At 51.7% G+C, this 11673-nt stretch overlaps 1 protein-coding gene across 3 annotated transcripts in view; it reads right to left on the bottom strand.

Moving 5' to 3' along the window:
* AHCYL1 (adenosylhomocysteinase like 1) overlaps window positions 1–11673 on the bottom strand; it is a 34401-nt gene that overhangs the window by 1848 nt on the left and 20880 nt on the right. For 2 of the 3 annotated variants that reach the window (XM_063178186.1, XM_063178188.1), the window contains exons 5-16: window positions 11259–11361; window positions 9545–9639; window positions 8681–8787; window positions 8484–8600; window positions 8279–8342; window positions 6365–6453; window positions 5868–5938; window positions 4563–4657; window positions 3799–3897; window positions 3246–3314; window positions 1401–1479; window positions 489–609 (exon numbers count right to left, since the gene is read on the bottom strand). In XM_063178186.1, the coding sequence (XP_063034256.1) occupies window positions 489–609; window positions 1401–1479; window positions 3246–3314; window positions 3799–3897; window positions 4563–4657; window positions 5868–5938; window positions 6365–6453; window positions 8279–8342; window positions 8484–8600; window positions 8681–8787; window positions 9545–9639; window positions 11259–11361 (1109 nt within the window). Of the gene's footprint in view, window positions 1–484; window positions 610–1400; window positions 1480–3245; window positions 3315–3798; window positions 3898–4562; window positions 4658–5867; window positions 5939–6364; window positions 6454–8278; window positions 8343–8483; window positions 8601–8680; window positions 8788–9544; window positions 9640–11258; window positions 11362–11673 lie in introns of those variants that run through there. The other variant, XM_063178187.1, reaches the window with a different exon arrangement.

The raw sequence follows: 11673 nt of genomic DNA, 5'->3' as shown, positions 1-11673 counted from the left end.
GGACAGTGAGGGACATGGGGCGTGCTGCTGTGCCAGGGCAAGGGGATCCCCCAGGCATGGGAGGGATTCCAGACTGGTTTGGGCTGGCAGGGACCTTAAAGCTCATCTCATTCCATGGACAGAGAGACCTTCCACTGTTCCAGTTTGCTCCCAGCCCTGTCCAGCCTGGCCTTGGACACTTCCAGGGATCCAGGGGCAGCCACAGCTGCTCTGGGCACCCTGTGCCAGGGCCTGCCCACCCTCACAGCCAAGAATCCCTTCCCAACATCCCATCCAACCCTGCCCTCTTCAGGCACTGGAAGGGACTCTAAGCTCTCTTGGGAGCCTTCCAGCCCTCCCAGAGGGGCTCCAACCTTCAAAGCATCTCCGTGGCCTGCCCTGGACCCGCTCCAGCAGCTCCACATCCTTCTGCTGTTGGTGACCACGGAGCTGGAGGCAGAACTCCAAACCAAGGGGGAGCAGGGAGCTCCTGCCCCAGCAGCTCTCACCTGTAGTAGTTGGGTTTGAAAGGCCCATTTTTGTTGAGTCCCAGGTATTTGGCCTGATCGTCCGTCAGCTCCGTCAGGTGGGCGTCGAACGAGGGCAGGTGCAAACTGGCCACATACTCATCTGGGAATGGGACAGGGAACAGGGGATCAGGGGTTCACACCCCACCACAACATGGGCAGTGATGACTGAAGGGTCTGGCTGGGCAGCACCCCAGATTCACCATCACCCAAAGCCTGGGCTGGATGTGCCCCTAAAGGCACAAGGAGGGCAAACTGGCCACAAACTCAAACTCATCTGGGAATGGGACAGGGAACATGGGATCAGGGGGTCCATACCCCACCACAACATGGGCAGTGATGACTGAAGGTCTGGCTGGGCAGCACCCTGGATTTACCATCACCTAAAGCAGGGATGAGTGCAAGCCTGGGCTGGATGTGCCCCTAAAGGCACAAGGAGGGCAAACTGGCCACAAACACAAACTCATCTGGGAATGGGACAGGGAACACGGAATCAGGGGTCCACACCCCACCACAACATGGGCAGTGATGACTGAAGGTCTGGCTGGGCAGTCATCACTGCCCATGTTGTGGTGGGGTGTGGACCCCCTGATCCTGTGTTCCCTGTCCTATCACCCAAAGCAGAGCTGAGCCCAAGCCTGGGCTGGATCTGTCCCTAAAGTCACAAGGAGGGATGGAAAATCCCAGAGAAGGGAGGCTGCAGGATGTGGGATGCCTCCCACGCTGCAGAACACTAACAAAGATAAAGCAAATAACCCCCACGGATTTTAAGGTCATTGTCTCTGGCTTTCCTGAACTTGCTGTCCCTCTGGAAGCATTTCCCAGCCCAGGTTTGAGCTCTTCTGACACTGCTGGCACACGGATTCTCCAGGGAAAGTCAGTTCCTTCACTCACCCATCTTCTTTGGCAGCAGGTAAACGTCCTGCTTGTACCGGCCCTCGGGGGCGTTGTAGAGCTCAATCAGAGCCAGAGCCTGTGGAGAGCACAGGGACAAGCTGGGAACAGTCAGGAATGGCCACCAGCTTGGGCAGCACAAAGCTCACAAAGGCAGAGAAGGATCTGGGAGCTTGAGGGACTGTGCAACCATTTCTAAGATGCCTTGAGAGAAAGGCTCCCACCCTGGGTACATCCCTGGCTGGGTCTGCACAATCCCACTGGAGGGATCAGAGAGCAGGGATGAGATGCCACCCAGCCTGTTTGCAGCATCTGGGCTCAACACCCCAGGAAAAACACGAGGATGGTTCAGGGTTAGCAGCTCTTCTCCTCTTAAACCACCCAGCTGCTGCAGTACATGGGAATGGAGGGGCTGCTCCTCAGAAACTGGCAGCATTCAAAAACCAGGACAGATTCCTTCAGGACAGATGAAACTGCATCCCCTGAGTGCTGGCTTCCACTGTTGGGAACCAAGTCCAAAACACAGGGCTGTTCCCTGTCCCCTTGGGGTGACAGGAGTGAGGATAAGGGAATTCCCCACTGTCAGCATGGCTGTCCTTCCCCATGATTGCCAGTGCCACCAGATCCTTCATATTCCCAGTGCCACCAGACCCTCCATGCTCCCAGTCCCATTAATCCCCTCAGTGTTCCCAGTCCCATTAATCCCCTCAGTGTTCCCAGTCCCATCATCCCCTCAGTGTTTCCAGTCCCATTAATCCCCTCAGTGTTCCCAGTCCCATTAATCCCCTCAGTGTTTCCAGTCCCATTAATCCCCTCAGTGTTCCCAGTCCCATCATTCCCTCAGTGTTCCCAGTCCCATTAATCCCCTCAGTGTTCCCAGTCCCATTAATCCCCTCAGTGTTCCCAGTCCCATCATTCCCTCAGTGTTCCCAGTCCCATCATTCCCTCAGTGTTCCCAGTCCCATCATTCCCTCAGTGTTCCCAGTCCCATCATTCCCCTCAGTATTCCCAGTCCCATCAATCCCCTCAGTGTTCCCAGTCCCATCAATCCCCTCAGTGTTCCCAGTCCCATCATTCCCTCAGTGTTCCCAGTCCCATTAATCCCCTCAGTGTTCCCAGTCCCATCATTCCCTCAGTGTTCCCAGTCCCATCAATCCCCTCAGTGTTTCCAGTCCCATTAATCCCCTCAGTGTTCCCAGTCCCATCATTCCCTCAGTGTTCCCAGTCCCATCATTCCCTCAGTGTTCCCAGTCCCATCAATCCCCTCAGTGTTCCCAGTCCCATCATTCCCTCAGTGTTCCCAGTCCCATTAATCCCCTCAGTGTTCCCAGTCCCATCATTCCCTCAGTGTTCCCAGTCCCATCAATCCCCTCAGTGTTCCCAGTCCCATCATTCCCTCAGTGTCCCCAGTGTCACCAGCCCCCTCCATGTTCCCACCCCAAACAAAGCCTTGCTTTAAGGTAAGCTCAAACCTGTGCTAGGTGGGCTTAAACACATGCTGGGGAAGCTTAAATCAGTGATAGAGGGGCTTAAACCTGTGCTGGGGAAGGTTAAACCCATGCTAGGGGGTCTCAAACCTGTCCTAGGAGGGTTCAAACCTATCCAGGGGAAGGTTAAACCTGAATTCTAGCCCAGCAGGATCTGTGCCATGAAACCACTCATTTAAAAGCTCTCCCAAAACTCGCTGTACCCAAAACACTGGGTCTGTGCCAGCAATAACTCCAGCCCAGAAAAAATGGTATTTCTGGCAGTGGTGCCACCTCAAGGACCAATCCCAGCATGTTCCCAGCTCCTTCCAAACCATCCCCACCCCGAGGCTTGTGCAGGGCCCCACCCATTACAGACCTGCGTGGTGGCTGTGATGGAGAGAACGAAGGTGGGAACTGTGGAGCAGCTGAGGTTGAGCAGACGGCCCTGGGAGAAAGCAGGAGTCAGCACAGAGCTGGACATGCTCCCAAATCCAAACCAAACTGGGTTCCCAGATGGGATTCACCCCCATCCCCTCCCTGCACACGGAACTAGGGGCACAGAGAACCAGAGCATTTAAATTCTGCTCCAGTTTCCACCTTAACCCTTCATTTCAAGGCAGGGGAATGTCATGGTCCTTAGAAAAGCCAGAACAGCTCCTGTGGGAAGAGGAGCCACCCAGCACCTGGGAAACCCTGCACAGATGGGGTTTGCCTGAGTGGGGTGAACCCCAGCTCAGAAGAACGGAGTCACATGGCACCTCAGTGGCTGCATGTGGGATATGACACACCCGCCCTCAAGAAAGGAAAACAAAAAATAAATTAAACAAATAAAAAAACCCTTTTTTGAGCCCTGAGGCTTCTCTCAGCACTTTTCCACCTGGCTAACTCAGACAGAGGCCCAAAGCACCATGGCCCAGCTCCCCACACACCTCGGCCAGCAGCACCACCCGCTTCCCGTCGGGCCAGATGACGTGATCCACTTGGGAGCGCACCCGCTCCCACGTCAGCTCGGGCATCCGCAGGCTGGTCTGCAACGGAGGGCACAGCCTGGCTCAGGGCAGGGGGGCACCAAGGGGAGGCACAGGCTGGGTCAGGGCAGGGGCTGGCAGGGGGGCACCAAGGGGAGGCACAGGCTGGGTCAGGGCAGGGGCTGGCAGGTGGGCACAGCCAGAGGAGCTGGCAGACAGGCAGGCACAGCCAGAGGTGCTAGCAGGCAGGTGGGCACAGCCAGAAGTGTTGGCAGGCAGACACAGCCAGGGGTGCTGGGCTGGCAGGAGGGCATAGCCAGAGGAGCCAGCAGACAGAAGGGCATAGCCAGGGGTGCCAGCAGGCAGGCACAGCCAGAGGGGCTGGCAGGAGGGCATAGCCAGAGAAGCTGGCAGGTGGGCACAGCCAAGGGGTGGCGGCAGGCAGGCACAGCCAGGGGTGGCAGCACTCACACTCACAGCCAGGGGTGCCAGCAGAGAGGCACAGCCAGGGGTGGCAGCACTCACAGCCCCAGGGGTGCCAGCACTCACACTCACAGCCAGGAGTGCCAGCACTCACAGCCCCAGGGGTGGCAGCAGAGGGGCACTGCCAGGGGTGGCAGCACTCACAGCCCCAGGGGTGCCAGCACTCACAGCCCCAGGGGTGCCAGCACTCACAGCCCCAGGGGTGGCAGCAGAGGGGCACTGCCAGGGGTGGCAGCACTCACCACGTCAATCTCGGTGTTGGAGTGGCCCATGTTGCACACGATGCAGCTGTTCTTCATCCGGTCCAGGTGCTCCCTGGTCACCACGTTCTTGTTCCCTGCGGGCACAGAGGGCACAGCTGACCCCACAGCACAGGGAACACAAACCCTCTGGTTTCTCCTTTCCTGAACTCGAGTCAGAGAAGCTCAGCTTGGGGCAACATCAGAGGAGCTCCCCTGGGGCTGAACCCTTGTGGCTGTGACAGAGAACATGTGGGACAAGAGCTGTCATGGGATATCCTGAGCTGGAAGGGATCCACAAGGGCCATTGTTGTGGTGTGCTGTAATGTCCCATTTTGGCCTTCCAAGTCATTCCCCCAGGTGTGCCTGTACCTCTCTCCCTTCCCCCTTGCCTCCATGCTGAGTGAGTCCTGTCAATCAGGCTGAATATCCCAGCAAGGCGTCGTGTGCTTGGTCAAGTTCAAAGGATGCCCCTGTGCCCAGAGGTCATTGGCCTGTCTGGGTGTCATCTTCCCCTGAGACCCTGCCCCTCCCACCTGGTTGGTGGCTCACCTGTACCTCCCCTCCCCCTGTCCCTGAGCTTAAAAGGTGATCAGACCATGTGGCCGGTGGTTCTGTTGGAGCAGTTGCTCACGTTCAGACCTCTGTAACCATGGAATAAACCTCTGGACATTAAACCCTCCAGCAGAATCCTTTCCTTTTTCTCTTCACCATTGCCTGAAGCTATTCCTCTTGAGGTAAACGGGGTTCCTAACAAGCCTGGACTTGTTCAGTGCCCAGCTGCAACCACCAGCAAGCCAAGGTATCTCTGGGGTGATACACCGCAGTTGCTGCCTTTGGCCCGGCAGTGAGGGTCAGACTGGCCCAGGCACAATCTAACTGGGAATATTGGGAGCATTTTTCCAATAAGCCATCAAGTCCAACTCCTGGACCCTGCACAGGACACTGCCAACAATCCCACCCTGTGCCTGAGAGCATTGCCCAAACACCCCTTAAGCTCTGGCAGAACTGAGACCGTGACAATTCCCTGGGGAGCCTGGGCAGTGCCCAAATCTTTGATCTTTGCTCCCATGAATTAACCAGGCTCCAGGAGATCCCAAAATACCCTGAGAACACGTGGCCAAGATGTCCCTCTGCTCTGGGCCAGGACTGTGGTCATACAGCAAATCAGGGTGAAAAGCTCCTGGCAGAGCTCAGTTGTTGTGGACAATCAGGAGCACAGAGCAGTGAAATGTCCTCCATCCCCAGCTCCCCTGAGACTCCAGGGAATGGTGCTCCTCAGCCTGCTCCAGCCTGGGCTGTCCCTACCTGTGCAGGTGATGACGACATCCACCTGACGGATTACTTCACTCAGCTTCACCACCCGAAATCCATCCATGCTGGCAAAAAAAGGGGACCACAATGAGGAGGAGAAGCTTGTTCCTTCTCTGCCCCAGGCCATGAGGGATCTCAGCAGCTCCAAACTGCTCTGGCAGCATCCCAGACTCTCCTCTACCCCTCCAGGGACACCAGTGCCACAAGGGAGAGCTGTGCAACAGTTGGGGTGTCCATCCCACTCTTGGAAATGTTGGATGAGCCAGGAATGTGTGGCATAGAGGCCTGAGCAGCCTCCCCAAACCAGCCAGTGAACACCTACCCAGTATCCCATCCCTGAAAGCTGCCCAAGCCCTTTCCTATCACACCCCAACAAGGTGCATGCTCTCCAAAATGCACCACAGATCCCTGGCTTCACTCCAGCCTCTGGCAGGGTTTGGAATAGCAGAGAGAGAGAGAGAGACACTCCTGAGCAGATGGGAGCACCTTACCAGGCCTGGAGAGCGCAGATGGGGTCGATCTCGGTGACGTACACGATGGCTCCCAGGGCTTTCAGGGCAGCACAGCATCCCTTGCCAACCTGCCAAGGCAGAAGGAGCAGTGAGGCAGGACACAGACACACCAGTGCCACAGTCCCTGCCCTAAACAGGCTGGAAGATCCTCATCTTACCCACTTGCCCAATGCCAGGAGCAGCTCAGGATGTACCTGGTGAGTGGCACAACTGCCACAAGTCCAGTTCCCCCTCCAAGGCCAGCAGCCTCCCACTGCCAGAGGGCAGGATTAGACAGGATATTGGGAAGGAATTCTCCTCTGTGGGAGTGGTGAGGCCCTGGTACAGGTTGTCCAGAGAAGCTGTGGCTGCCCCAGCTGGAAATACCCATGACAGGAGCTTTCCCAACCCGACTCTCACAGCTTGTGCAGCCCCAGCATTGCAGGAGCCTTTCTCCAAGCAGCCTAGAGGAGCACACACTGCCCCTTGCCTTCAAGCTGCAGGATTTCAGAGCCATCCTGCACTCCTCAGGGGGCACATCCTCCATCCCACGCTGCCCAAATCAGCATAGGGGACACAGGGTTCCTGCAACAGCATCTTGGACTTGCTCCCTCTCCTCAGTGGAAAATAAAAACAGAGCCCAGCTCTCCTCATCACCAACCCACAGCAACACCTGGCTCTGCTGCACAGATGCACAGATTCTACTCAGCCCCATTTTGTGGACCAAAAACATTTCCAGAGCAATCCTCACTTATCACCCAGCTCAGACCTCAGGTCTACTGAACACAGCTGGACTCAACTCACACCCAAAGGGGAAACCATTCATGGTGAAGAGGCTGGGGGAGCTAAGGGTGCTCAGCCTGCAGGACAGCAGGCTGCAGCAAAACCTTAGAGCCCCTTCCAGTATCTAAAGGGGCTTCTGGAGAGCTGAAGAGGGACTTTGGACAAAGGACAGAGTGACAGGGCAAGGAGGAATGGCTTCCCACTGCCAGAGGGCAAGGTTAGATGGGATAGTGGGAAGGAATTCTTCCCTGTGAGGGTGGTGAGGCACTGGATGGAACACTTCAGAAAAGCTGTGGCTCCTCATGCCTGAAGATTTCAAGGTTGAGTGGGGCTTGGAGCAACCTGGTCTAGTGGAAAGTGTCCCTGTCCATGGCAGGGGGTGGAACTGGATGAGTTTGAAGTTCCCTTCCAACCCAAATATGGGTTGAAGTCTGGGATTCTCTGACTCTCCTGTTGTGAAGAAGAGTGAGAGAATCTGACTGAAGTCCAGTGAAGCTTAGGACAGACCCTGGAGACAGCAACACCCAGCACAACTCCTGCCTGGAGAACCAGGCACCAGCCCAGAGCACTCACTGAGAGCCAGCACAGTCTCTTGGTCAAGCAAAGCTGTACTCCACTGGTGCCTAAATGAATTAGGGAGCAAATTCCTGCTGGGAAGAGCCTTTGCAGCTCCTGCCAGTCCCTGCACAGTGCTGGAAGATAAACACCCACACAACGTGCACAGATGGAGGGAAGGTGGCAGCTCCCAGCTCCAGCTCTTCCAGGGTAGAATCAGTTACAAGTTCATGATACAATTTCCCTCTGCCAGAGTATTATCCCCAGGGAGAAGCTGCCTGCCCTGCTCAGTGACAGCCAGGCTGGATGCTGAACCTGGGCCAGGGACAGCAGATGGGAGCACCCGTGGGTAGTTATAACCCAGGCCAGTGTTCCCAGCAACTGTCAGCTGTGCAGCCCAGTTCATCTGCAGCAAACTGGGAAATCTGATCCCTGATCTCCATCCTCCCAGCAAGATTTCCCTGGTTATTGCTCACCAGGTTGGATCTACTCCTCATAGCAAGGGCAAGTGGCCTTTGCACAGGGAATTGCAGGATGCTGAGCTTGGGGGAGGCCAGCACAGCTCACAGAACTCACCTCCCCATAACCACAAACCACCACTTGCTTCCCTCCAAACATCACATCCGTGGTCCTCTTCAGGCTGGGGGACAGAGAGAGACCTGTGTTGGGATCAGTCAAGCCCAAAACCAGGTCAAAGCAGCAGAGCCTGATCTCTGCTTAAGAAGCAGCCAGAGCCAAACCCACCCTGTGGAAGTCTCATGGGGAAAAGAGCTGGACTCACCCATCCAGGATGGATTCCCGGCAGCAATAGAGGTTATCAAACTTCTGCTTGGTGACAGAGTCATTCACATTCATGGCTGGGACACAGAGCTTCCCAGCCTTGGAGAGCTGGTACAGCCTGGGAGAGGGCAGAGGCAGGTCAGAGCAGACAGCAGCAACTCCCTGAGAGCTCTGGCTCTGCCTTCCCAAAGCTCCCACCTGTGCACTCCTGTCACGCTCTCCTCCACAATCCCTCGGATCTTCTTGAACACGCTGGGGTATTTCTTATAAACCCAATGGGTCAGGTCCCCACCATCATCCAGGATCTGGAACAGGCAAGGAAGAACAGGGAGCAGTCAGGCCTCCCACTGGGAAATGCACTGGCTGAGGACAGGATGGGGAAAATGATTTGGAGAAGCATCTTCAGGCACTGCTGGAGGGGCTGTCTGGGCAGAGACCTGGGGACCAGGACTCCCAGGTTCCCCAGGTGCCTGCAACTTGGGGTCTCCTCTAAACACTGAGATTCCTTAACCCTGTGTGGAGCTGCTGGATCCTGACAGGATTTCCAGCCTGGGAAGGTGACCACAGGCAGCACAAAGTAACCAGGCTGGGCTCAGGACACCACATTGATGCCCAGAAAGCAAACAGAGAGGACAGGCTGTGAGAGGTGTCACGGCCCATGGACACATCACTGGTGACCACAGACCATGCACCAAGGAGGGACATCAGATTTGACAAGGGAAAGGTCCCCACTATGAGGGGTCCCTCCCAGCTTTGGGAGGGAAAGGGCAGATGGCAGAGAGAGGAGTGGCTGGGGCAGCTCCTGCAGGGGAAACAGGTCCCATTTCTTGGCTCATGGCAGCTCCACCAGGAACTGTTCCCTTGCCATTGGGATGTGCCAACTCAAGACATCATCTCTGCAGCTCCTGCCATTCCCATGGCTGCTCCCAGCTCATCTCCAGCTGCTGCTCTCCAAGAGCCCCACTTTAATGGGGGTTAAAGGCCCTTTCGAGGTCAGCAGGCTCCCAGGAACAGCCCCAGGGTGGAAGGGAGGAAGAGGAAGGGCAGGAGAAGGCTCCTTACCATGTTGGCCTGCCAGCCATCTACGTTAACACAGCGGTCAATGCACCACCAGAAATCATCCTCTGACTCCCCTTTCCAGGCAAACACAGCCACACCTGCAAGAACAGGAGCATCCCTGGGGTTTGCTGGGTGTGGCAGAGCTCTCTCCTGCTTGGCCAGCTCCAGAAACACACGGACACGAGAGCCAGGGGGGCATGCAGAGATCACATCACTGCCACAGCAGGATCAGAGCTGCCCATCCCTCCCTAGAAGATATTCCCCCAAAATATTAATTTCCTCAAACAGAAATACAAAATTTAAAAATAACAGCCAAAAAACCAAAGAAATAATAATAAATAATAAGAAAACAATACTACTAACTAATAATAACTTGTAGTAGTTATTATTTTAGTAATACTACTATTAGCACTAATTAATGTAGTAATACTACTACCAACTGTTTAATTCTAAACAGTATAAAAATAAATAAAATAGAATTAAAATACGGTTAAATACAAAATAAAAATATATGTTATGTTTTTATAATTTTGTATTTATTCCTATTTATTTTGTTTATATTTTATTTATACTCTATACAAAATATATCTATAAGCCCTTTATAAACATCTATACATGTATTCATATTATATTGTATATTTTATGTGAATGTATATATTTATCTATAATATATATTATTAAAATATTTATTTATATTTCTATATAGTATAAATATTCCTAAACATAAATTATAATTTTATAATTTCAACATAATTGTATATATTTATCTATAATATATATTATTAAAATATTTATTTATATTCTATATAGTATAAATATTCCTAAATATAAATTTTAATTTTATAATTTCAATATAATTGCATATATTTATCTATAATATATATCATTAAAATATTTATTTCTATTTCTATATAGTATAAATATTCCTAAATATAAATTTTAATTTTATAATCTCAATATAATTGTATATATTTATCTATAATATATATCATTAAAATATTTATTTCTATTTCTATATAGTATAAATATCCCTAAATATAAATTTTAATTTTAGAATTTCAATATAATTGTATATATTTATCCATAATATATATTATTAAAATATTTATTTCTATTTCTATATAGTATAAATATCCCTAAATATAAATTTTAATTTTATGATTTCAATATAATTGTATATATTTATCTATAATATATATCATTAAAATATTTATTTCTATTTCTATATAGTATAAATATCCCTAAATATAAATTTTAATTTTATAATTTCAATATAATTGTATATATTTATCTATAATATATATCATTAAAATATTTATTTATATTCTATATAGTATAAATATTCCTAAGTATAAATTTTAATTTTATAATTTCAATATAATTGTATATATTTATCTATAATATATATCATTAAAATATTTATTTCTATTTCTATATAGTATAAATATCCCTAAATATAAATTTTAATTTTATAATTTCAATATAATTATTATTATATATTATAGTAAATACAAAATTTTCATAAATACAGAATAAAACATAGAAATATTTGTTATATTTTAATATAAATATTTCACATAGAAACATAAACATTGATATAAATATATTTATATAAATATAAAATGATATATCTACAACTGAATTTCCCTGGAAGGTTCCCCCGGGTGAGGCCAGGGAGGCCGGAGGGGCCGCGGGGCTCTGGCCCAGCTGCACTCACCAGCCTCTGCCAGGGCCGCGGCCACCTCGTTCTGGGTGGAGTAGATGTTGCAGGCGGACCAGCGGCACTGCGCCCCCAGGGCACACAGCGTCTCGATCAGCACCTGCGCGACAGCGGGTGGGCCGGGTCAGGGTAACCCGGGGGACAGGGGTGTTCCAGGCCTCGGGGGTGTCCAGGGTGTTCCAGGGATCAGGGGTGTCCTGGGGGTCAGGGGTGTTCCAGGGCTCGGAGGTGTCCAGGGTATTCCAGGGATCAGGGGTGTCCAGGGGGTCAGGGGTGTTCCAGGGGTCAGCGGTGTCCAGGGTGTTCCAGGGATCAGGAGTGCCCCAGGGTGTTCCAGGGGTCAGGGGTGTTCCAGGGCTCAGGGGTGTCCGGGGTGTTCCAGGGATCAGGGGTGTCCTGGAGGTCAGGGGTG

The sequence above is a fragment of the Melospiza melodia genome, chromosome 28 (assembly GCF_035770615.1).
Source record: "Melospiza melodia melodia isolate bMelMel2 chromosome 28, bMelMel2.pri, whole genome shotgun sequence".
Lineage (NCBI taxonomy): Eukaryota > Metazoa > Chordata > Aves > Passeriformes > Passerellidae > Melospiza > Melospiza melodia.
This window is presented reverse-complemented; position numbering and strand designations above follow the sequence as displayed.